Here is a 27,476-nt window from a genome sequence, read left to right as displayed (position 1 = left end):
ATGGGCCTAGAGGGGTGGAGTTGGATTCTAAACCCCGAACAGAATTCTGTAGCACCGACTGCCCAAACCGTCACATCGGGTATCCTGCTGGAGGCAGTAGTGAGATGTGACTGTTTGGACTGATGACCACGTTGCAGACTTGCAATTCTTCTCAATGGAGACTGGCTTTAAGTGAGCCACTGATGCAGCTATGGCTCTAACATTGTGAGCCGTGACTTGGCCCTCCAAAGTCAGCCCAGCTTGGGCGTAAGTGAAGCAAATGCAATCTGCTAGCCAATTTGACATTGTGCGTTTTCCGATGGCGACTCCCCTCCTGTTGGGATCAAAAGAAACAAACAACTGGGTGGACTGTCTAAAGGGCTTCATCCGCTCCACATAAAAGGCCAATGCTCTCTTGCAGTCCAAAGTGTGCAAACTGCTTTCACCAGGGTGGGTATGAGGATTGGGAAAGAATGTTGGCAAGACAATTGACTGGTTTAGATGGAACTCCGACACCACCTTCAGAAGGATCTTAGGGTGCATGCAGAGCACTACTCTGTTGTGATGAAATTTGATATAAGGTGCATGCACTACCAAGGCCTGAAGCTCACTGACTCTACAAGCTGAAGTAACAGCCACCAAGAAAACAACCTTCCAGGTCAAGTACTTCAGATGGCAAGAATTAATTGGCTCAAAAGGAGGCTTCATCAGCTGGGTGAGAACAACGTTGAGATCCCATGACACTGGCGGAGGTTTGACAGGGGGCTTTGACAAAAGCAAACCTCTCATGAAGCGAACAACTAAAGGCTGTCCAGAGATAGGCCTACCTTCTACACGGCGATGATAAGCACTAATTGCATTAAGGTGAACTCTTACGGAGTTGGTCTTGAGACCAGACTCTGACAAGTGTAGAAGGTATTCAAGCAGGGTCTGTGTAGGACAAGAAAGAGGATCTCAGGCCTTGCTGTCACACCAGATGGCAAACCTCCTCCATTTGAAAGAATAACACCTCTTCGTGGAATCTTTCCTGGAAGTAAGCAAGACTCGGGAGACACCCTCTGAAAGACCCAAGGAGGCAAATTCTAAGCTCTCAACATCCAGGCCATGAGAGCCAGAGACTGGAGATCGGGATGTAGAAGCGACCCCTCGTTCTGAGTGATGAGGGTTGGAAAACACTCCAATCTCCATGGTTCTTCGGAGGACAACTCCAGAAGAAGAGGGAAACAAATCTGACACGGCCAGAAGGGTGCAATCAGGATCATGGTTCCGCAGTCTTGCTTGAGTTTCAGCAAAGTCTTCCCTACTAGAGATATGGGAGGATTCACATACAGAAGGCCTGTCCCCCAATGTAGGAGAAAGGAATCTGACGCTAATCTGTTGTGGGCCTGAAGCCTGGAACAAAACTGAGGGACCCTATGATTGATCTGAGTGGCAAAAAGATCCACCGAGGGGGTGCCCCACGCTCGGAAGATCTTGCGGACTATGCCAATGTTTAGAGACCACTCGTGAGCTTGCATAATCCTGCTCAGTCTGTCGGCCAGACTGTTGTTTACGCCTGACAGATAAGTGACTTGCAGAAACATGCCGCGACGGTGAGCCCAAAGTCACATTTGGACGGCTTCCTGACACAGAGGGTGAGAACCGGTGCCCCCCCCCCCCCCCCCCCCCCCCCCCCCGCTTGTTGGTGTAATACATGGCAACCTGATTGTCTGTCTGAATTAAGATGACTTGGTTGAACAGTCAATCTCTGAAAGCCTTTAGAGCGTTCCAGGCTCCCTGATTGTGGAGCCCATCTATATGAGCTCCCCACCCTAGGAGAGATGCATCCGTCGTCAGCACTTTTCGTGGCTGAGGAATTTGGAATGGTCGTCCCATGGTCAAATTGGATCGAATCGTCCACCACAGAAGAGAATTCTGAAAGTCGGTGGACAGTTGGTTTACATCCTCTAGATCCCCCGCAGCTTGAAACCACCGGGAAAGGGTCCATTGAGCTGATTTCATATGTAGACGTGCCATGGGCGTAACATGAACTTTGGAAAGACAGATATAGATATATAGACATATATAGATATAGATACAGATATAGATATAGAAGTACCACAAGGCTGCCACTAGAGATCGCGGCAGCCATTTTGAAAAGGCAACCACTAGGGGCAGGAGCAAGTGGGTTTCACTCCCACCACCCCCACTTGACCATCAGGGATTGCAGGTAGGCTTGGAGGGGGGCAAGCCTGCACGTGGGAGGTGGGGGATTTGCATAGTTGTAGGTGGGGAAGGGTTTTATCAGGATAGTGTTATAAAGGGAGGGGGTTCAGAGTCCCAGGATTTGAGGGGGGATCAGGTCTGTGGGGGGGGGGGGGGGGGGGGGAGAATCAGAAGGCCTCTTGAGTTTTCTTTTTATTCAGCTAGGACTAGCACAGCTAAGCATCTGAATTTTGGACAGCTTTGGGGCTGTCCTAAGTTCTTCCGCTTAGCTATGTGAGTGCCAGCACTGAATATTGTCAGCACCTACATAACTGCCAGCTTCACCCCAACATTGTTTCCTGTACTGCCCCTGACATACCCACTTTTCTGTTGGCCAGTCAGAGTTGATATTCAGCAACACTGCCCAGTTAAGAGCTGCTGGATATTGGCGGTTGGGCAGCCCTGAACAATTTAAGCGGGCGGGAGCCTCTCCTGTCCGCTTTAAATCATTTTGAATATCGTCTCCCCCCCCCCCCTTTTTTTTTAATAAGATTGGACAAGATGGAATTTTTGGATTGGCCGCTGTAGTGGACAGGATGCTGGGCTCGATGGACCCTTGGTCTTTTCCCAGTATGGCATTACTTATGTATCATTTGACCCCTTTCTATAATGGGTTCTTTATACTTGCTTTCTATGAAACATTAACTAAAGGGTACAATGTAGAGAAAGAAAACAACTGTGCATCATGGTGTTATATTTAACATATTCCTTACTTGGTTAAAGTGATTTGAAATATTTTGTATCCAGCAATGAAGGAGGCCAGTCTTGAAAGACTTTGCTTTCCTGAGCCACCGACTCCTACTAAAAGAGCATTTCCACATGCTGTTCGGATTATTCGTGAAATCTAGATTACAAATAACAAACAAAAAAACAAGGAATATATTTTGTTTATTAAAGAATGGACATCTTGAAGTAAAAGTTTCTTCTGAACCTGCTTCAGATATTCTTTTCACAAATTAGTGTTCATTCAGAACACGCTTGCTTTTGACAGTAGTGGTATGCATGGAAATGTAGTTCATTTTGAAATCATTTTATGATATTTTGGCCAATTTTCAGACATTTTACAATCCCCCTTTAGTTGATTACTGGCTTGTTTGAGCTGAATGTCTCTTTTCTCTTGATTTGTACTTGTCAATTTGAAAACTTCAATAAAGAAAAAACATGTTGGTTGACATTTGGCCTTGCTTCCACATTTTTGATATTGTCAATGCATCTGATCTGGGCTTCCAAGTTGGTATTTTTAAACAATATTCATGCCTGATTTAGGCCCTCATTTTATAAGCCCTATTTATATTTGATATGTGCATAAACTGGGATTTAAACATTTATCTTGCATAAATGTTTAAGTCCCCATTTTACAAAACAGAGGTATGCATGTATCAAATTCTAGTACAGAAGGCAAGGGGATGTGGTCTAGGATGTGTCTTGGGAAGGACAAGTGTGTGGCAAGTTCATAGTCCTTTATTTCCCATTTCAGAAGGAGACTAAGAGGCTCATTTTCAAAATGAAAATCAGCCTCATTATAAATGTCTATGTCATAAAAGATCAACATCAGAAATTACATCATGTTTAGGATTTAAGAAACAGCTTCCTCTCCTGGACAGAACATCAATGTGCCAACCACATAACTTAAAAGCTAGATTAGACTCTGCCAATGCTTCCTCTCTCCGATTCCCCAATGTGTCTATAAAACATGAACCTTATTCGACCACAACTCTTTGTATTTGTTTCTATACTGGAGATGGCGAACGCCTCTACGGTACAATGTAAGCCACATTGAGCCTGCAAATAGGTGGGAAAATGTGGGATACAAATGTAACAAATAATAATAATTACTCCCAATTGGACTGCCTTATGTGCTTGAAGGCTCCGCTCATTCTGCCTCGCCTCACCCTATGCTTGGAATCAACTTCCTGAGCCCTTACGCCAAGCCCCCTCCCTACCCATCTTCAAATCCTTGCTCAAAGCCCACCTCTTCAATGTTGCTTTCAGCACCTAACCTTTATACCTTTCAGGAAATCTAGACTGCCCCTATTTGACTGACTGTACATTTGTCCTTTAGATTGTAAGCTCCTTTGAGCAGGGTCTGTCCTTCTATGTTAAATTGTACAGCGCTGCGTAACCCTAGTAGCGCTTTAGAAATGTCAAGTAGTAGTAGTAGTAAGGATATAATAACAGCCATAGAAGAAGTCACTATTCATGATATCCTGGTTTCTGACTGTGCTGCTGTGTCTTGCACAATGCAGTTGTAACCCGGTCCTGCTATCTCGGGTTAGAGGGGGCTTGAGAGGCTAGCAGTCGCTTGAGAGGCTAGCAGTCACTTACTTAGGCCGAGGTCCTGTCAGCTCATCCACTCAGGAACCAAATGACACTCAGAGGATTAAAAGTAACTGAAACATTTATTTAACTGTTTAACTGATGGCTTCACAGGGAGCGCATATCTAAGATAAGGAATTTAAAATAGCAGCATTCGCAGATGATCTGCTGGTGTTAATAACAAACCCCAAGTTTTCTCTGGGACACCTTATGGAAAGCATAAGGGAATACGGTGACTTTTCTGGGTTTCACTTAAATCTTATGAAATCAGAGGCCCTGGCGAGTCAAGAGATCAGGAGGGCGGACTGGGAACAGTTTCCATTACGTTGGGCGACTGGGTCATTCAGATACTTGGGCATCCAATTAACATTAGATCCGGCACAAATATATGCCTTTAATTTCCCTCAGTTACTGCGAGACACGAAGGCGCAGTTGGCCAAGTGGATCTCCTTGCCGTTATCACTTTTGGGCCGGATTAATTTGAACCGTATGTTGGTGTTCCCAAAGTGGTTATACACATTACAAGTATTGCCAATACGGCTATGGAAAAAAGATCTGAAAGCGCATCAGAGACAGGTAGCCTGATTTTGTTGGGCGGGGGGGGGGGGGGGGGGGAAATCAAAACTCAAATGGGAGTATCTTAGCAGGACCCAGGTGAGTGGGGGGCTGGGGATTCCTGACATGCGAGCATATAATCAAGCATGCCTCTTACGGCATTTAAGAGACTGGGTCCTGGGCACGACCACATACACAGACATACACCTAGAAAGCACGTATTTTAGCCCCTGGCACCTCAATTATCTATTGCACGCAAAATTCAGCAATCTCCCGCAACAAGTTAAACATAGCCCTCTCTTGCAGCCTCTACGATATTTGTGGCGAGATGTGGCGCAGCTTTGGGGGCATAGCTCAGAGAATAGTGTATTGTTGCCCATTACGGGTAATGTGGACTTTTCACCCGGAGTGAAAATAAAATCTTTCGAGACCTGGGGAAACAGGGCGTGACACTTTTGGAGAATTTTATACAGAGGAATGGGACAGTTATGACTTATTCGGAGTTTGAGAGGCATTACGCTGGGGGATTGTTAGCGAAACTAGCCTACCATCAACTTTCACACTACATACATGGGCTCCCCACCACAAGCTTATTACCAGAATTTGGGAGGGATATTAGGGAATTTTTGGCTGGGGATGCAGCAGGACAAATTTCGGTGTCATGGTTTCACAAGGCACTGGAAGGGAAACGACCCAAAAGAGATGTTAAGACGGTCGCTGAAAGATGGAGCCAGGAGGTGGGAAGAAGAATAGCAGAAGGGAAGATATTAGCAGCGCTCCAGGGAGGTGTAAGGGTGGTACATAGTGCCGAACTGCAGGAATACCACTTTATGTATTTATTTATTGCATTTGTATCCCACATTTTCCCACCTATTTGCAGGCTCAATGTGGCTTACAGAGTTCTGTTATTACATTGTCATTCCAGGGTATCAGCTACAATTAGTGATTTAAAATTTAATTAAGTAAGGAAGAGAAGAAAGGGTTTAGGCGAGTAGGTATAGAGAATATTAGGTAAGGAAGGAAGTGTAGGTTTGGGCAGATAGGTAAAGAGAGTGGACTTTTAGAACTATACACAGGGCGTATTTCTCAGTTAAGCAAGCATGGTATGCGGGAGTGGTGGAAACAAGTGAGTGTCCCAAATGTGCAGTAGCAAATGCATCGTTTCTCCATGGTGTGGGGCAAAGCAGAAAGATACAGGGGTTCTGGTCAGCTCTCTTCTGGTTTCTAAGCTGGGTTCTTGGATATCAGGTGGATCTGTCCTTTGAGCGGGTGATATTGAGCTCTGTGACGACATGGAATAAAGGATCTCTAGAAGAAAAGATTTTTCTTAGTAAACTCTGTATTTTGGGGAAAAAGTGCATTTTCAATCATTGGACAGTAGATAAGGGCCCCTTGTATTGGTATTGGAGGAACAGGCTACACAAGCTTATGTTATGGGACATGCAGGATGCCCGCAGCACACCGAAGAGGCGGCAGCGGTTCATAAACGTTTGGGGGGCTTACTTACACAAAATATCCCCACGGGCGCGGAGTCAAGTCTTGAATGTTTTAGGTTAGTCAGTGTGCATGGAAGGAGTATGATAGGGATGAACGAGGTGAGAATTAATGTAACAGACGTCACTGCTGGGTGATCGAGTTTATTGTGAGGGGGGGAGAGGGAGTGGTATTAAAATTGCTCTGATGTTAATATTATTAAAGTGTTCATATAAGAAGAATTGGATATTAGTTGATGTATGATGGGTATGTTGCAGTTATACAGCATGTTTAATTGTCAGAAACTGTACTGGAACGAAAAACAGGGGGAACAGGAAGGGGAGGGAATTCTGAGGGAGGGGGAGGGGGGAGAAAAGATTAGAAACAAAAATGTTGGATAATGATCAGCTAAGTACTTGGAGTGTTATAGCATGGTATGTTTTCTGAAGTTTCACCCATGCAAGTTTGTAATGCAATAACATGCGCAAGTGTTAATAAAAACCGTTTAAATATAACTGATGGCTTCACTGCACTGATCATCATACAATTCAGATGTAAATCATAATTGCTTTCAAGATGGTCACAAGCAATTGTACATTTCTGGGTTAACACATGTGCGAAGGTCTCGCCTCAGCCAGGGCTAGACTACACTCCACCCAAGCCCCAGTTATGGCAGGACTCTCCAATTTGCTGAGTTTCTGGCTCCTCAAATGGCTGATGCAATGTAACAGTTCTCTATGGCTTCAATCCGCTGGCCACAGCACTACAGGGCACCCCTTAATTTCAATGGGTCACTTGGCAGGGGGATATAGGTAGCTCAGAACTCAGGCAACCAAGGATGTAGTTACTCTATGAAGAGAAAGAACCAGGGACAAATCTTTTCCTCTGAGTTTCCCTTTTATAACTCTGGCTCCTCCAAGGTCCTCCAGTCACTCCCCTAATGACCTGCTACCCAAGGCTCACTCTATTATATTAATAAACAAACTAAGAGTTATACTGTATGGTGGTTGACACCTCAGTGTAATTCCTCTGCATGGAGATTGAACTCTCTATTATTGTGTGTTACAGCCTCCCGGCAGCAGTATGATTTGTCAATTTATAAATGTCTGTAAGAAGGGTACTTTATGGTTAGTGTTAGACTATAGACCACCTGAATACTGGCAAACTGTTCAGCAAAAGCTATTTTGAAACATAGAAATATAGAAATATGACGGCAGATAAGGGCCAAGTAGCACATCCAGTCTACCCATTCTCAATAACCACTAACTCTTCCTTTCCTATCTGTCCCACGCTTTCTTAAATTCTGACACAGTCCTTGTCTCCACAACCCCCACTGGGTGGCCATTCCACACATCCATGACCCTTCCCGTGAAAGAGTATTTTCTTAGATTCCTGCTAAGCCTATTTTCTCTTAACTTCATCGTAAGCCCCCTCATACCTAAGTTTTCCTTCATTTGAAAAAGGCTCATCTCCTGTACATAAATGCCACTGAGGTATTTAAATGTCTCTATCATATCCTCTCTCCCCCACCTCTCTTCCAGTGTATATGTGTTGAGTTTCCTAAGCCTGTCCCATATGTTTTATGACCGAGACCGACTCCATCCTGTTTTATCCTTCTGTAGATGCGGTCTCCAGAACTGCACACAGTACACAGTGGGGCCTCACCGGAGACTTATACAATGGCACTATCACCTCTTTTTTCTTACTGGTCATCCCTCTCCTTATGCAGCCAAGCATCCTTCTGGCTTTGACCATCGCTTTTTCTACCTGTTTGGAGACCTTAAGGTTATCAGACACAATCACCGCCAAATCCTGCTCTTCTTTCATACATATATTGTACTGCTCCCCTGGATTCTTGTAACCTAAGTGCATGACCCTGCATTTCTTAGCATTAAATCCTAGTTTCCAATCATTGGACCAAGGCAAGATTTGGTCAGACCATTTCTTTCTTTTTATGTAAAGTTTTATTAACCTACAGGCGCGCACTATAGTAGAGAATTTCAAACTAAATTTCATAGAAGAGTGATCCACATCGTCCCCGTCTCATCTGCCCGCAACCTCGGAGTCATCTTCGACTCCTCCCTCTCCTTCTCTGCGCATATCCAGCAGATAGCCAGACCTGTCGCTTCTTCCTCTATAACATTAGCAAAATTCGCCCTTTCCTCTCTGAGCACACCACCCGAACTCTCATCCACTCTCTCATTACCTCTCACCTTGACTACTGCAACCTACTCCTCACTGGCCTCCCACTTAGCCATCTATCCCCCCTTCAGTCCGTTCAGAACTCTGCTGCACGTCTTATCTTCCGCCTGGACTAATATACTCATATCACCCCTCTCCTCAAGTCACTTCACTGGCTTCCGATCAGGTACCGCATACAGTTCAAGCTTCTCCTACTAACCTACAAATGCACTCGATCTGCAGCCCCTCCTTACCTCTCTACCCTCATCTCCCCTTACGTTCCTACCCGTAACCTCCGCTCTCAAGACAAATCCCTCCTTTTAGTACCCTTCTCCACCACCGCCAACTCCAGGCTCCGCCCTTTCTGCCTCGCCTCACCCCATGCTTGGAATAAACTCCCTGAGCCCATACGCCAGGCCCCCTCCCTGCCCATCTTCAAATCCTTACTCAAAGCCCACCTCTTCAATGTCACCTTCGGCACCTAACCACTTTACCTCTATTCAGGAAATCTAGACTGCCCCAACTTGACATTTCGTCCTTTAGATTGTAAGCTCCTTTGAGCAAGGACTGTCCTTCTTTGTTAAACTGTACAGCGTTGCGTAACCCTAGTAGCACTCTAGAAATGTTAAGTAGTAGTAGTAGTTTCTGGAAAGCAATTTCACTTAAGCTATGTCAACACCCTGAAAACCATGAGTTAGAAATATGGGACGATGCAGTTCCTCTGCAAAAACCTGCCTGTGCTGGGAGCTGTAAGAATGAGCTCCTGGTGGGCAATTTGGAGGTATGGATTCCAGATTAAGGGTGTATCCTAACCGGACTATTTGAAGAACCTACTGGTTGGAGGTTATGAGAGGCCACCTTTGGTGAAAAAACATTAACCTCCCTCTTACCAGCAAGTCGTCCGGTACGGGCACTTTTACTGAGGCTATGCTGAACTGGAGCCAGTCAAAAGCCCGTCCCTTGCTTTTGCTGGGGAGCAGAATGGGCCTTAGACGCACGCTGTTGACGAAAATGAGCGTGCTGAGGCTGAGCTTGGGCAGGCTGCCGAGAAGCAGGAGTGTACCTAAGCCTGGAGTAGGAATAGGGAGCACTTCTCTTCCCTCCAAAAAGCCTCCTAGATGAGGAGGCTGTAGCAGAAGGTGAGAGAGAGAATCCATAGCATCATTATGCTTCTTAATCTGATTAACGAGATCCTCTACTTTCTCTCCAAAAAGATTGTCCCCCCGGCAAGGAACATCCGCCATCCGCTACTGGACAGAATGATCCAGGTCAAAGACACGCAGCCATGAAAGTCTGCGCATCACTATACCCTTGAGCAGTGATCCTGGATGTCACGTCAAAAGTGTCAAAAGTACCCCTGGCCAGGAACTTGAGACACACCTTCTGCTGCCTGACCACCTGGCGAAAAGGCTCGGCCAGCTCCATAGGGAGTGTCTGAACCAAGCTGGATAGTTGACTTATCGAGTCCCTCAAGTGTACGCTTGTGAAGAGCTGGTATGACTGGATCTTAGCAGCGAGCATAGCGGCCTGATACGTCTTTCTCCCAAAAGAGTCAAGAGTCCTAGCTTCTCTGCCTGGAGGCGCCGAAGCATAGTCTCTGGTACTACTAGCTCTTTTGAGAGCGGAATCCACCACCATGGAATTGTGGGGTAATTGGGACCTCATCAATCCAAGTTCACCGTGGATCTGATATTTGGACTCAGCTTTCTTGGGAACCACAGGGCCAGACAGAGTGGTAGACCAGTTTCTCATAAGGACTTCCTTCAGTACCTTATGCATAGGGACTGTCACAGCCTCTTTAAGTGGAGAAGAATAATCCAGGACTTCCTGCATGTCAGACCTGGGCTCATCCTCAACCTCCACAGGGAAGGGAATAGCCACAGCCATTTCCCGGACAAAAGAGGAAAAAGATACTCTGGTGGAGATAGTCTTCTTTCCAGCGGAGGAGAAGGGTCAGAGAGAATCCCAAAGGACTCATCAGAAGAGAAGTACCTGAGATCTTCCTCTGATTCCCACGAGCGCTCCTGCTCAGTGTCAGACACAACCTGTGTCAAGGTACTCTGACACTGGTCCTGCCTCAATGTCGAGAAATGATATCCTCTGTGGCGATGTCGAGAAGTTGACGCCCTATCTGACTGCGGTGAAGCTCCCTCCACCGACGTCGAAGGGGAGTCGACCTGGGTGGCAGCCGATGCCGCAGGTGGCACCGCAGTTTGAGACCTCACCACAGGAGAAGGGCCAGACACCGCTACAGCAGATGGCACAGAAGGCGCAAGCACCTCCGACTCCGAAGCTGATTTTCGCAGTAAGCCTTCCAGAAGTTCTGGAAACAAGGCCCGGATACGCTCATCAAGAGCCGCCATTGGAGAAGGCTGCGGGGCCGGTGAAACAGGTGGTGTCAGAATCCGTGGAGGCTCTGGAGTAGGTAAAGGCTGCCAAGAGACCAACGCATTGGCACCTCCTGTACCGAGGGGGAGCGGTCCTCTCGGCGCCGAGAGCTCCTGGTACCGTGCGTTGAAGGAGAACAATGACGATGCTTCTTAGCCTTTGCTCGACACCCATCATCGAGACTCCTTGGTACCGATGAGGATATGGAATCCTCACGTTTCCTCGGGGCCGGGTCCGACGAAGGTCAGTCCCGGGGGGCCTGCATAACAGGAGGCCTCAAGGCAGGTGGAGACCCACTCGACGACTCACTGCTCCCAGCGCGAGTTGGTCTCTCAGCAGCCATTACCTGTCTCCTCGACGTTGATGCTCCTGTCGATGTCGACGCCGTCAACCTCGGTACCGATGTTAATGTCGAAGGTCTGGACTGAGCCCCAAAAAGCTTTTCCGGTTGGGCTTCTCGAGACGCTTGGGTCCATTTCTTCATACGAAGACACAGACTACAAGCGGCTGGGCTATGGTCTGGCTCAAGGCACTGGATACACCAGGCATGGGTATCTGTACCTGAGATGGTCCGGTTGCACCAACATTTAAAGCCGCTGGGTGTTCTCGATGACATGGAAGAAAAAACGGCTTTGGTAAAATCAAACGACGCGATTGTGCCAAAAAGAAAGAGCACAAAAAAGGGAAAAAACCTGACCGTGCGGCCCAAAGGCCGGCTGCGTCGAAAAAGAAAGGAAACTTTAAAAGTGGAGAAAAAGTTTTAAAAACTACTGGGAAAACTACTCTTTTTTTTTAAATCTTTAAAATGAAAAGAAAAATAAAAGCTGAATGTCGTGAAGAGAAGTCTTCTTCCTCGGCCTGATAGAGCAGAGCGAAAACACTGCTGCACCTAACCGCAGAGAAAAAAGAACTAAAGAGGCTCGCTCGCACTGCGGGCGGGAAGTCGTTTGCACATGCGTGGTTTGCGCTGCCCGTGTGTCAGAACTTTCCCAAAAGACTTTGCTTTATTTTGCTTGCAAAATTTGTTTCCCCGATTCCTGGGCAGCCTGCTTGTCCTTGGAGAATCTCCTTTACTTCTGCACCCATATTTTGTGAGTTTCATCACAAGGTCAGGCCTGTTACTATTCATGATATATCTCATTGAATTTGTTTTAATATTGTTTTTGATTATGTTCTTGTCCTTGTTCTATCTTGTGCTTATTTTAATATGCCATTTATGTTATTGATTTTACTATTACCATTTCATTATTTTATTTTTATTGGTGTTACTGCTTTTATCATGATTATTATTATTTTGATTGTTATTCCTGTTATTTTTATGGTTTTACATGCAAATTGATGGATTTTTGTTTTTAACCTTTTTATGTATGTACTAGTAAAAAAGGCCCGTTTCGAAACGCTATGAAACGGACGCTAGCAAGGTAAATTCCCACCCATCCTCCCCTCCTTCCCTCCCGAGTTCCATACCCCTCCCCCCTCCCTCCCGAGTTCCATACCCCTCTCCCTCCCTTCCTTGCTGAGTTGCAGAACTCCCTCCCTCCCGAGTTGCAGACCCCCCTCCCTCCCTGTTCAAGGGCCCTACCAGAAGCACATCCACACACCCACCCACACATATGTCCCTCCCTCCCAGTTCAAGGGCCGTCAAGCCCCTCCCACCGCGTTCCACACTACCCCCTCCCTCACATTCAAAACCCCTCCTCCGCTTTAATGTCCCCTGCACCCCCCTACCGCGACCCTTTGTACACCACCCTTTCCTCCGAAATACCTCCCCTGAAGCCGTTGCGTACCTCTGCTGAGCTGACGGATCAAGTTCTTTTCTTTCTCGGCTGCGGGCGTGGCTTCATGATTGAGCATCTGTTGAAGTATATGTGCGTGCATCTGACATCAGACGCACGCACAGAAACTTCCACTGATGCTCAATCATGAAGCCACGCCCCGCAGCCGAGAACAGAACTTCGGATCCGTCAGCTCAGCAGAGGTACGCGATGGCTTTGTTGATGCGCCGAGCAGGGGGGAGGTTGTTGCGCCACTCCCTGCTATTTGCTCTGAAGTGGCAGGGAGCAGCGCAGTGACAGCTGTTTCCCAGGCAGGGGGAGGAGTAGGGAAACACGCTCCTCCCCTTGCCTTGGAATCAGCTGAGAATGTGGGCGGAGCTATTATGATGCCTACGAACAGCTCAGGCTTCAGGCTTCACTGCAAGGCTGCTGGCTTCAGAACGTTGGAGGTGCTTTTTATGGAATCAGCTGAGAATGTGGGCGGAGCTATTATGATGCCTACAAACACCTCAGGCTTCACTGCAAGGCAGCTGGCTTCAGAATGTTGGAGGTGCTTTTTATTATATAGGATTTACTTTGTATGTAGTGCTTGACCCCTGAAGCAGACAGTAGATCCATCGAAACACGGTCCCATGTTGGGTCACATATACATCTGATGCTGAATAAAGTTATTTCAACTTACCATCGGCTGATGAGATTCCTTGGTCAACCCCTACTCTTTTATACTGGTTTTTGGACTACATGTGGGGGTTTTCTTACCCTGACCGGTTGGTTGCTGTTTTGACATCATTAGCGTCTCTCAAAATATATATATATATTTAGTGTGTGGTTAGTGCATGCGCATTTGGAAGTTACCACAGGATGCCTGAGGACATACTACTACTACTTAACATTTCTAGAGCGCTACTAGGGTTACGCAGCGCTGTACAAATTAACAAAGAAGGATGGTCCCTGCTCAAAGGAGCTTACAATCTAAAGAACGAAATGTCAAGTTGGGGCAGTCTAGATTTCCTGAGTAGAGGTGTAGTGGTTAGGTGCCGAAGGTGACATTGAAGAGGTGGGCTTTGAGTAAGGATTTGAAGATGGGCAGGGAGGGGGCCTGGCGAATGGGCTCAGGGAGTTTGTTCCAAGCATGGGGTGAGGCAAGGTAGAAAGGGCGGAGCCTGGAGTTGGCGGTGGTGGAGAAGGGTACTGAAAGGAGGGATTTGTCTTGAGAGCGGAGGTTACGGGTAGGAACGTAAGGGGAGATGAGGGTAGAGAGGTAAGGAGGGGCTGCAGATCGAGTGCATTTGTAGGTTAGTAGGAGAAGCTTGAACTGTATGCGGTACCTGATCGGAAGCCAGTGAAGTGACTTGAGGAGAGGGGTGATATGAGTATATCGGTCGAGGCGGAAGATAAGACGTGCAGCAGAGTTCTGAACAGACTGAAGGGGGGATAGATGGCTAAGTGGGAGGCCAGTGACGAGTAGGTTGCAGTAGTCAAGGCGAGAGGTAATGAGAGAGTGGATGAGAGTTCGGGTGGTGTGCTCAGAGAGGAAAGGGCGAATTTTGCTAATGTTATAGAGGAAGAAGCGACAGGTCTTGGATATCTGCTGGATATGCACAGAGAAGGAGAGGGAGGAGTCGAAAATGACACAGAGGTTGCGGGCAGATGAGACGGGGACGATGAGGGTGTTATCAACTGAGATAGAGAGTGAAGGGAGAGGAGAAGTGGGTTTGGGTGGGAAGACAATAAGTTCGGTTTTGGCCATGTTCAGTTTCAGGTGGCGGTTGGACATCCAGGCAGCAATGTCGGATAAGCAGGCTGATACTTTGGCCTGGGTTTCCGCAGTGATGTCTCGTGTGGAGAGATAAAGCTGGGTGTCGTCAGCATAAAGATGATAGTGGAAACCATGAGATGAAATCATGGAGCCCAGGGAAGAGGTGTAGATTGAAAAAAGAAGGGGTCCAAGTACAGATCCCTGAGGAACTCCAACACAGAGCGGGATAGGGGTGGAGGACGAACCATGAGAGTGTACTCTGAAGGTACGACGGAAGAGATAAGAGGAGAACCAGGAGAGGACAAAGCCCTGGAACCCAAAAGAGGACAGTGTGTCAAGAAGTTGTGATTGACAGTGTCAAAAGCGGCGGATAGGTCGAGAAGGATGAGGATGGAGTAGTGACCTTTGGACATCCCGCAGTACTCCTTTTTTAGATGCATTAGAATATGTTAGCACCTAATGTAGCTTAGAAAAAGGACCTTATAGAACTGGCAAGACGTAAAAATTGTACATGAGAGTTTTGTTTCATGTCTTGGTATTGTTTATGTGCCTGGCTCAATCCTGCTTATCAACAGAAAAGTTTTTTTAATGTATAAACATTGATTTTACGCATCTTAATTTGGAGGTTTTCACATGTGCATAAAGTTAACTTAGTGCACATTATTTATGCATATAAAATTTCCTGGATTCGATTCCCACTGCAGCTCCTTGTGACTGGGCAAGTCACTTAATACTACATTGCCTCAGGTACAAATAAGTACCTGTATATACTATGAGGCTCATTTTCAAAGCACTTAGCCTCCCAAAGTTCCATAGAAACCTATGGAACTTAGCCTCCCAAAGTGCTTTGAAAATATGCCTCTATGTAAACCACTTTGAATATAGTTGCAAAAACCATAGAAAGGTGGTATATCAAGTCCCCGTCCCTAATTGGCAGAAATAACTATTGGTGCAGCTGAGACTTCATAAGAAGGTACATTAGTAAGTACAACTTTAAATATTTGGAGTCATATGTAAGATTTTATGGTATATAGATTAACTTGTAAACATTTTCAATATCATATCTTTTACAAATTTTAGCACATCTCTTATGATATGTCAATAAGACTCAGTATTCTGTTGTTCACCCAGATTACAAAGATTGGTAATGAATGTTGTAACTGTAAAATTTGGAATTTTTTTCTCTTTTTTAATCATTATTGCATAGAATTGAAATTTAAATAATACATTTCAGAACAAAATAAAATTGTTCAGCTCTTTGCGACATGGCAACTCAGATTAAGTGAGGCGCCAGAGGGGTGTAGCAGGGTGGATGCAGCGGAGGTAATATAATCTACTACTACTAATCCCAGTACAAGTTGTTTTATCTAGAGACCTCTCTCCTGCAGGATGCCACCTAACTATTCTTGATGCACAGGTGGAATAGGAGTCACACAAACTATTGTGTAGAAAAGGTCAGCCCCCAGTATTTTCATAATAATCCATATAAATAATGGGTTTGTGACCCAACCTCCAATACCAGCAGCAAATTCTTTCAGATATTTTTCCTCCTTGCTACTGCTCTAGGGAATGAGAGATTTCTTAGGTAACTCCAGAGACAGACTCCACCAATCACTACCACTACCTAGCCCAGTAACTATCTGACCAATATTCAGCAGTGGTGGCTACCATATTAATTTAAACAATGGCACCTGTGTTTTAATATCTGTATCTATCTACTGCGCCCCACCTACCAGTTCCAGACACGTTTTCCATCTAGCACCTCTGCCCTCCAAACTCTCTACCCTCTTTTCACCTCCTCCCTCCAGACACCCTTCCCCATCTCATCCCTTTCCACCAATATTTCCTCCATCCATCTGCTCCTTCCCTCCTTCCAGACTCTCCCTTTTCACCTCCTTCTTCCAGATGCTCTGCCACCTTCTCTCTCCAGACATACTTCCATCTTTTGTACCTGCTTTCTTTCTCCCCCGCTTCCTTCAGACACTTTCCCTCTTCCATCCCCTCCCTCCAGATGCTCTTCCTTTTTTGGACCTACTCTCTCTATCCCTTCCTACAAACACTTCCTCTATCCCTTACTACAAACACTCCCTCCATTCCTTCCTACACTCTATCCCCTTCATAACCTCTCCCATTCCTTACCTCACCCTCTATCTTTATAAACCATTTCCCCTTCATTCCAGACACTGTACCACCTTTTCACTCCCTCTCTTCAGACAGTCTTCTTTCCCCTTTCCACCCTTCCTTCAGAAACTCTATTTCCCTTTTTAGTTCCTCCCTCCTTCCTTCTAGAGGTTCTTTCCCCCTCCTCTTTCTACCTCCCTCCAGATGCGTTTCCCTTTTTCTCATCTCTCTAGATAATATTCTCCCCCTCCACACTTTGTCAAGGCCAGAGTATTTCATCTCTCTCCCTGCTCCAGATGTGGTTCTCTTTTCTAAATCTGTCCTTCCCAGGCTGTTTCTCCCTCCAATACCTTCCATCGTTCAGCTCTTCACCACATCGTCCCAGTAGGAATCTCATATTATCATTTGCTCCTGGGGGCTCAATCTCATGGTAAAAGCTTATTAGAGCTGGGGGATGATGTGCGATTACATGCTTTTCCTATGGCCACCTGCAGGTGAGGGGGAGGGGGTTGTGACTGTGGTGAGAAGGGGAAGCAGAAAGACAGGCAAAACAGCAGACAGAAGTGTAGCCAGCCTTCCATTTTTTTGTGTGTGTGTGTGTGTGTGTGTATGGGGGGGGGGGGGGGGGGGTGGAAATCCAGGAGTGAACTGAGGGGGGGGGGGTGCATTTGATCCCCCCCCTGCGCACTTTATAAATATTACCTTTGCCAGCAGGGATGCTAAAGCCCTGCCAGCCAAAGAAATTCACTGCCCAAGCCATTCCCTTCCTCCTCGTGCTGCTGCGGTAAAGAGAAAGTCAGCAGTGTGCTTCCAGCCACCAGTACCAGGACTTCCCAATAATGCTTAGTTCATGTAAGAGGGGAGCGGCTCAGGCAGTGAATTTCTTTGGCTGGCAGGGCTTCAGACTCTCCACCAACCATTTAATAGGTTTTGAGGGAGCCTGAGCCCAAAGTGGGGGGAGCGGGGAGCAGAAAATGGTGAGTGCTGGTAGTTGTGGCTGAAATTCAGGGCACAGCTCAGGAGATTTGGAGCATGGGCCCTGTGTATCCACTGCTAAGAACATCTCTGCTTGATAAAATGGCTAGTGGAATGAATATTAATTCTGATCCTGACAATATGGCACAATTTAAAGAACTTAAAATGAAATAGCATTTAAATACTAACCTTAATTAGATGCGTCATTGCATCTTTAAAAAACACCAAATCGAGAGAGGATCCTCTAATTGTATCATTCATTTGCTTCTGTAACCTTTGCAATTTATCTCTCAAAAAATCATAACTTGGAATCTAAACAAGAGTAGTATATTGTTAACTATATACATTCAAGTAATCTTTAATTACATTAAATTCTTTTATTCCTAGTAAATAACTAAATATATATGGTGAAAAGGATTCAGACTTTGACAGGAGAAATTTAATGGAATTGTTAACTCCATTCTCTCATATAGGATGAGATCTATTCATTATAGGGACCTAAAAAGGTACACGGCAATTTTCAAAATGGTGTGGGTAGATGAAACTTCTATGAAGTATTTTTAAATGGGGTGTTTGTACAAGTTCTAATAGGGAAAATCTGAGAATGCGTTCCCTATAAAAATTTGCACCTGCTTTTTGTGCAAGTACTTTTGCTGGCCAAAATCACTACTACTACTAATTAACAGTTCTAAAGCGCTACTAGGGTTACGCAGCGCTGTACAGTTTAACAAAGAAGGACAGTCCCTGCTCATAGGAGCTTACAATCTAATGGACAAAATGTGCATACAATCAAATTGGGGCAGTCTAGATTTCCTGAATAGAGGTACAATGGTTAGGTGCCGAAGGCGACATTGAAGAGGTGGGCTTTGAGCAAGGATTTGGAGATGGGCAGGGAGGGGGCCTGGCGTATGGGCTCAGGAAGTTTATTCCAAACATAGGGAGAGGCGAGGCAGAAAGGGCGAAGCCTGGAATTGGTGAAGAAGGGTACCGAGAGGAGGGATTTGTCCTGTGAGCGGAGGTTACGGGTAGGAGTGTAAGGGGAGATAAGGATAGAAAGGTAATGAGGGGCTGCAGATTGAGTGCATTTGTAGGTTAGTAGGAGAAGCTTGAACTGAATGCGGTACCTGATCGGAAGCCAGTGAAGTGACGAGGAGAGGGGTGATATGAGCATAACGGTCTAGGCGGAAGATAAGACATGCAGCAGTTCTGAACGGATTGAAGGGAGGATAGATGGCTAAGTGGGAGGCCAAAGAGGAGTAGGTTTTGAGGGAGCCTGAGCCCAAAGTGGGGGGAGCAGGGAGCAGAAAAAGTGATTGCCTCTCTAGATCTAATTATGCCCTAAGAGTGCCTCTGTAAAATTGCGGCTAAAAGTGCATGCATTGCAGAACAACACGTGACCCCTGATATTCAGTTGGCAGTGATCATCATTTTTATAAATGCTGACAGCCACGGGCTGATATAGCGAATGCTACATACCTGTAGAAGGTATTCTCCGAGGACAGCAGGCTGATTGTTCTCACTGATGGGGTGACGTCCACGGCAGCCCCTCCAATCGGAATCTTCACTAGCAAAAGCCTTTGCTAGCCCTCGCGCGCCGATGCGCACCGCGCATGCGCGGTCGTCTTCCCGCCCAAAACCGACTCGTATCTATCAGTGAGCGAGATTACCCAGGCGCACTGGGTGCACTTCTTGAAGCCGCTGGGAGATTTCGATGACATGGGCGAAAAATCTCGCCGGCGAAATCGAAACTCGTAATTGCGGTAGGCACCAAAAATGAGGGGAAGAAAAAATTCGACCCGAGGCCTGAAAAAGGCCTACCCCGAAGACGAAAGAAAACTTACCGTGGCAAAAACTGGAAGTAGCGGAAAGGGAAAAAGACCGAAAAGGTCCTCTTCCAAAATCCTTTTTTTTTTTTTTTTTTTAGTAGCGAAACCAAAAAGGAGACGCGCGAGGTCAACTTAAGGGGCGCGAACGGCGAAACACGACCGTACCGAGCGCGGACAAAAGAAGACTGGCCGGCACGAGACGGTTTCGGGCGGGAAGACGGCCGCGCATGCGCGGTGCGCATCGGCGCGCGAGGGCTAGCAAAGGCTTTTGCTAGTGAAGATTCCGATTGGAGGGGCTGCCGTGGACGTCACCCCATCAGTGAGAACAAGCAGCCTGCTTGTCCTCGGAGAAATGCCAATACAGTATACAGAACCTGAGTCCTGGCACTGAATAGCTGGGCTCTGGCCACCTTCTCTAAGTTAACTGGGTACTGGAGATATTCTGCCCGCTACCTGGTTAGCTTTTTTGGCCAATCTTCCTCCCAACCCCCCTCAGAGCATCCCGCTCCTGAACCCCCACAACAAGAGCTTCCCCCCGCTCCTGAATCCCAAAAGAGCTTCTGACTCTTCCTATAGACCCCCCCCCCCCCCAGGCCTACCTTAAGGGTCCTTGGTGGTCCAGTGGAGGTGGAGCAGGAGCAATCTCCAGTTGCTCCTGCCCATGCCAGCTCCTGGTCCAAAATGGCAGCCGCAACCTTAAATTGCTTAGATCCAGCTATCTGCCAATATTCAGTGGCACTTAACCAGGTAGTGCAGCTGAATATTGGCTCACAGTGGTTATTTTGGAGCCAGTCTATACAGAGGCTTTATAGGGGCAGAGTAGGGGAGGAGACAGGAGTTATGTGGATGCTGGTAATATTCAGTGCCGGCACCTGTATAGCTAACTAGGCATATAGGACCGCATAAAAAGCAGTGCTAAATTTGTCTGGTTACCTATGCACTGAATATCAGCCAGCACCTGTATAACTTCCAGTACAGGCTGCCATGCTTCCAGTGTCCTCCCTTCCCTTTCACCCCCTGGTGAAGTTCAGACCCTCCTCTAATTCCCCCCCCCCCCCCCCCAGCAAGGTCCAGACCCCCTTCCTATTCTCAAGACAAGAGCCCCCTCCCAGTGGCGTAGCAAGGGCGGGGCAGTGGGGGCGGTCCGCCCCGGGTGCACGCTGCTGGAGGGGTGCAGAGAGCAGCCATGCGGCTGTCGGTTCTGCTGGTTCTCTGCTCCCTCTGCCCCGGAACAGGTTACTTCCTGTTTCGGGGCAGAGGGAGCAGGGAGCCAGCGGAGCCGACAGCCGCGCTGCTGCTCCCAGCAGCTAAGAATGCACCCGGGGGGGGGGGGGGGGGGTCGTGCTGCACCCTGGGGTGACGGACACCGCTGCACCATGGGGGGGGGGGGGGGGTGCGCAGCAGCGATCCGCCCCGGGTGGCAGCCAACCTGGGAACACCACTGCCCCCCTCCCAACCCCCACTCCCTGTCAGGATAAGTCCCCCGGGCCTCATTAAACTCCTTGGAGATCCAGCAGGCTGATGGGGACAGAAGTAAACCCCACTCACTCCTGCCCTAACAGCTGCCTCTACAAAATGGCTGCTGTGGCCTCTCACTGTAACCTGCTGCTAGCCTTGCTAGGGAGATTGGTTTGGACCTTACTGGAGTAGGTGGGAGGGGGATCGGGACTGGAGTGGTGTTGGGGGGGGGGGGGGGTTGAGACAAGTACAGTAGGAGGGTCCGAGGCACCTCTGTTATGTTATGTGGGAATATTTGGTGCTAATTCTGCCTGAGTTAGTCAGCATTTTAAAACACTGACCGCCATGGATTAAATATCAATTGGAGCATTTTTTGCATGTTATTCTCTCTTTTCATATGCAAATTCACATTTGCAATGTTGCAAGGCTATATTTATCGATCTGTATGTGTTATAATGCTGGTTATACACATTTTATCATGTGCTTTAAATGCACCTGTGCCACTACAACTAAGCAGAAACCCCCTACCACCATCACCACTCCCTGGGGCAGGACTATCTGGGGATCACTCCTACCTCCCCCCATTACCTACCAGAGAGACATATTGGTAAGTGCCAGGGTGTATTGGGAAGTTCGAGAGAGCCTTTTGGGGGATGAAGGATGGGTATTTCAGGACAGCCATTCAGAAAGTGGGGTTGTTTTCAGCTGCAGGGTTTCATATGGCATTGTGAATAGCGTGGATACATTTGCTTAATAGCAATGTACTTAATGTGTGATAAATGTACATGTGAAAGGCAATTTGATAACAGAGCATGTGCAGTTATGTGCATCTTTAAATGCAAAGAAAGATGTCAATTACATGCATAAATGTACTATGCACTATTCTATGGTCTATGTCCAAGAAACATCAAAGAAAGACCATGATCAAGTATAGCGAAGATACTTACCTATAGCAGGTATTCTCCAAGGACAGAAGGCTTCATATTCTCATTACTAGGTGATGCCGATCCGCATTGCCCGGTCTGGCTTTTGCCATAGTAAGAAAAAAAAAGAGCCTTGTGGCGCTCAAGTCGCACTACACCGCTCAGGCCCGAGTGCCTTCCCATTCGTCACGAACGTGTTCTCCTCATTTTAATGGTAAAGCAAAAAGTAAAAATAACCAAGGAGACAACTCCAAGCGGAGGTGGGAGGGATTGTGAGAATATGAAGCCTGCTGTCCTTGGAGAATACCTGCTACAGGTAAGTGTCTTCACTTTCCCCAGGCAAAGCAGGCTTCTATATTCTCACAAGTGGGGAATCCCTAGCATCCAGGCTCACCAAAAACAACAAACATTGGTTAATTAGGCCTCACAACGGCGAGAACATAGCACAAATTAATCTGAAACTATATACAATCTGAATGAGAGTATTGACTAGAACAGAATAAAAACGGGCCTAGGAGGGTGGAGTTGGATTCTAGACCCCAAATAGGTTCCTGCAACACTGTCTGCCTGAACCAACTGTCCTGTCAGGTATCCTGCTCAAAACAGTAGATTGATGTGAATGTGTGGACTGAAGACCATGTTGTAGCTTTGCAAATTTCTTCAATGGAGGCTGATCTCAAGTGGGTTACCGATGCATCCATGGCTCTAACATAATGAGCTGTGACATGACTCTCTAGGGCCAGCCCAACCTAAGCATAAGAGAAGGAAATGCAATCTGCCAGCCAAAATGAAATGGTGCTTTTCCCGATGGCGACCCCCATCCTGCTGGGATCAAAAGAAACAAAAAGGTGGGCAGACTGTCTGTGGTACCTTGTCCGCTCCATGTAGTAGGCTAATGCTCTCTTGCAATCCAAGGTATGCAAGCTGCTTTCGCCAGGATGGGAATGAGAATGGGGTAAGAATGTTGGCAAGACAATTGACTGGTTCAGATGGAACGACACCACTTTTGACAGGAACTTAGGGTGCGTGCGGAGGACTACTCTGTTGTGATTAAACTTAGTATAAGGTGCATCAACTACTAAGGCCTGAAGCTCACTGACCCACAGCCATCAAGAAAATGACCTTCCAGGTCAAGTACTTCAGATGGCAGGAATTCAGTGGCTCAAAAGGAGCTTTCATCAGCTAGGTGAGAACGACATTGAGATCCCATGACACTGGTGGAAATTTGACAGGGGGCTTTGACAAAGCAAACCTCTCATGAAGCGAACAACTAAAGGCTGTCCAGAGATAGTGCAATTAGTGCTTTTCATCAATGTGTAGAAGGTAAGTCTAAGGTAAACCCTTACGGAGTTGGTCTTTAGACCAGACTCTGACAAGTGTAGAAGGTATTCAAGGTCATTTTCTACAAAAAAAGGTCTATCTTTTCCTTTTGAAAGTGCTGTTTGGAAAAATGTTTTGTGATTTAGGGGAGTAAGGGGAGGTGATCCCCGAGTCCCTCCAGTGGTCATCTGGTCATTTGGGGCACCTCTTGTGTGGAGTAGAGGAATAGCCTAGTGGTTAGTGCAGCAGACTTTGATCCTGGGGAAGTGGGTTCAATTCCCAGTGCAGCTATTCATTATAAAAACTGGTCTAGCTCAAAACATCTAAGTTTTAGTCTTGGACATCTTTGTTTTGTTCCATTATCGCTGAAAGACGTCCATGTATTAGGAACACCCGAGTCCCACCTTGAACACACCCCTGGCACACCCCCTTGAGATTTGGATGTCCTTCTGACGGACTGCAGTTGGAGACATCCAAAATCGAGTTTCGATTATACCGATTTGGACGTCCCTGGGAGATGGACGTCCATGTACCGATTTATGTCGAAAGATGGACGTCCATCTCTTTTGAAAATGAGCCTGATAGACTCCCAGTCTGAGTAGCAACACTGCAACTACTGCTAGACACTTGGTGAAGACCCTGGGAGCTGACGTGAGGCCAAAAAGCAACATGTGATACTGAAAGTGATGTGTTCCTAGCCGAAATCGAAGATACTTCCGGTGGGCTGGAAGTATCAGAATGTGAATATATGCATCCTTTAAGTCCAGAGAGTATAACCAATCGTTTTCCTGAATCACTGGGAGAAGGGTGCCCAGGGAAACCATCCTGAACTTTCTCGGACTAGAAATTTGTTCAGAGCCCTTAGGTCTAGGATGGGACACATCCCCCCCCATCTTTTTCTGCACAAGGAAGTACCTGGAATAGAATCCCTGCCCTTGTTCCCCTGGTGGAACAGGTTTGACTGCATGGGCCTTCAGAAGGGCATATAGTTCCTCTGCAAGTACCTGCCTGTGCTGAGAACTGAATGAATGAGTTCTTGGTGGGCAATTTGGATTTTTTTGAGATGCCAATTGAGGGTGTATCCGAGACAGACTATTTGAAGAACCCACCAGTTGGAGATTATAACAGGCCACCTTAGGTGAAAAAAATTTAGCCTCCCCCCAACCGGCAAATCATCTGGGATGGCCACTTTTACTGCAGCTCATCCCTTGCTTTGACTGGGGAGCAGCAGGGGCCTTAGGAGCATGCTGTTGACGTGAACGAGCATGCTGGGGCTGAGCCTGAGTAGATTAGCAAGCCAAAGGAGTGTACCTACCCCTAGAATAGTAGTAGGGACCACTCCTTGGCTTGCCAAAAAACTTCCTAGATGAGGAGGCAGGTACAGAAGGCACCTGGTGGGAGAGAGAAGAGATTGAATCAGTATGCTTCTTTTGGTCAGCAACTCCTCAACCTTCTCTCAAAAAGATTATCCCCCTGGCAAGGAGCATCCGCCAACCGCTGCTGAACAGTGTTCCAAATCAGAAACACTCAGCCATGAGAGTCTGTTCATTGCTATACTTTGAGTAGAGATTCTGGATGCCACATCAAAAGTGTCATAAGTGCCCCCAGCCAATTGGAGAGTCATGGGATAGGAGGTAGTGTTCTATTGTGGATTAAAAACTGGTAAAAAGATAGAAAACAGAGAGTAGGGTTAAATGGTCAGTATTCTCAATGGAGAAGGTTATATAGTGGGGTTCCCCATGGGTCTGTGCTGGGACAACAGCTTTTTAACATACTTATAAATGAAATAGAGATGGAGTAAGGTAATTAAATATGCTGACAACACAAAGTTATTCAAAGTTGTTAAACTGCAAGAGGATTGTGAAAAATTACAAGAGGATCTTAGGAGACTGGACGTCTAAATGGCAGATGACGTTTAATGTGAGTAAGTGCAAAGTGATGCATGTGGGAAAGAGGAACCTGAATTATAGCTATGTAATGCAAGGTTCCATGTTAGGAGTCACCAACCAAGAAAGGGATCTAGGCGTCATCGATGATACTTTGAAACCCTCTGCTCAGTGTGCTGCTGTGGCTAAGAAAGCAAATAGAATGTTAGGTATTATTGGGAAAGGAATGGAAAAACAAAATTGAGGACATTATAATGCCTTTGTATCTCTCCATGGTGCGACCGAACCTCGAATATGGTGTTCAATTCTGGTCACCGCATCTCAAAAAAAAAATAGTGGAATTAGAAAAGATACAGAGAAGGGCGACGAAAGGGATATGACAATTTCCCTATGAGGAAAGGCTGAAGCGGCTAGGGCTCTTCAGCTTGGAGAAAAGATGGCTGAGGGGAGATATGATAGAGGTCTATAAAATAATGAGTGGAGTGTTTACTCTTTCCAAAAATACTAGGACTAGAGGGCACATGATGAAGCTACAAAGTAGTACATTTAAAATGAATTGGAGAAAATGTTTCTTCATTCAATGTGTAATTAAACTCTGCAATTCGTTGCCAGAGAATGTGGTAAAGATTAGCAGGTTTTTAAAAAGGTTTGGACGGCTTCCTAAAGGAAAAGTCCAAAGACCATTATTAAAATGACTTGGGGAAACTCCACTGCTTATTTCTGGGATAAGCAGCATAAAATGCATTGAACTTTTTGGGATCTTGCCAGGTATTTTTGACTTGGATTGGCCACTGTTGGAAACAGGATGCTGGGCTTGATGGACCTTTGGTCTGTCCCAGTTTGGCAACACTTAAGTAACTTTCGACACACCTTCTGCTGCTTTACCAACTAGCGAAAAGTGCATCCGCCAAGTCCAACAGCTGTTGCACCAAGTTTCATAAGTAAACGCTCGTAAAGAGCTGATAGGATTGTATACGGAAGATGAACATTAAAACCTGGAACATCTTCCTCCCAAAAGAATTCAGGGTTCTAGCTGCTCTGCCTGGGGGCTCTGAGGCATAGTCCCTAGTACTCCTGGCTCTTTTGATAGCGGACTCCACCACCATGGTTCACTGTGGATCTGATACTGAGTGTCAATCTTCTTGGGCACGACAGGGACCAACAGAGGGGACTTCTAATTTCTGATGAGGACTTCCTTGAGTAGCTCATGAAGAGGAGAGCATCTTGGCACTGGACTCATTCTCCCAAAGGAAATGGAATGGCATCAGCCATTTCCTGAACAAAAGGTGGAAATGAAAGGTTCTCCGATGGAGACCATCTCCTTTCAGGTGGAGGGGAGGGTTCAGAGGGGATCCCACAAGACTCATCTGAGGAAAAGTATCTGGGATCCTCCACTGAATCCCACGAGTGCTCCTCCTCGGTGTCAGACAGTATCTCCCTAAAGGGATCTCCAAGACCAAAACTGTGTCGATGCCGAGGAACCGTGTCCTCGAGAACGGCATTGAGAAGTCGGCTCCCATCTCAATACCGGCGAAGCTTCCTCCACTGATATTGAAGGGATATTGGCTTGGGTGGCCGTAAGTGGCACCAGCATCGGAGGCCACACCACAGCTAAGGGACAGGCGGGTCTGCAATGGGAGGTATGGCAGGCATATGCACCCCAGATACCAATGCACACCACTGAATGAGGTCATCCAGCAATTCTGGAAACAAGGCCCAGATGCGCTCATAGAGGACTGACACCGGGAAATCTGGGGTGCCGGTACAGGTGCAGATTGAGAACTGTGGGTCTACGTAGGAGCAGGATCTCAGCTGCTTGGAGACAGGCTCATCAGCACCTCCTGTATGGAGGGAGAGTGATCCTCCCAGCACCGAAGCTTCTTAGGTGCCGAATCCTTCGATGCCACAGGGTTTCCGGCACCATGTGTCGAGGGTGACTGATGAAATTGCTTCTTGGCCTTTGGCCAAAGATTGTCACCAAGGCTCCTCGGTTCCAACAAGGACGACATCAACGTCACCTTGAGGTCAGATCTGATGATGGACGGTCCCAAGGGGCCTGCCCAGCAGGAGGCCTCAAAGGTGGAGGCCCAACCGACACCTCACTGGTCCCAGTATCTAAGGGTCTAGAAACAGCCATGCTTACCGAGACTCCCAATACTGGTGCGATGCTCGACATTGATGATGACGCCTCTGAACTCGATGACGACGTTGAGCAACCAGGTGGGGGGAAAGGGGTTGGTGGTTGGGAGGCGAGGATAGTGGAGAGCATACTTATACGGTCTGTGCCAAAGCCGGTG

The 27,476-nt window shown here is 46.9% G+C and overlaps 1 protein-coding gene across 1 annotated transcript in view; it reads right to left on the bottom strand.

Annotated features, from left to right (window-relative positions):
- The window catches only part of DNAH8 (dynein axonemal heavy chain 8), a 1,267,128-nt gene that overhangs the window by 271,933 nt on the left and 967,719 nt on the right, over positions 1-27,476 (bottom strand). The window contains 2 exon segments of the mRNA XM_030199255.1: positions 2,937-3,067; positions 17,956-18,078. Of these exon segments, the coding sequence (XP_030055115.1) occupies positions 2,937-3,067; positions 17,956-18,078 (254 nt within the window).

The sequence above is a fragment of the Microcaecilia unicolor genome, chromosome 3, assembly GCF_901765095.1.
Source record: "Microcaecilia unicolor chromosome 3, aMicUni1.1, whole genome shotgun sequence".
NCBI classification, from domain to species: Eukaryota; Metazoa; Chordata; class Amphibia; order Gymnophiona; family Siphonopidae; genus Microcaecilia; species Microcaecilia unicolor.
This window is presented reverse-complemented; position numbering and strand designations above follow the sequence as displayed.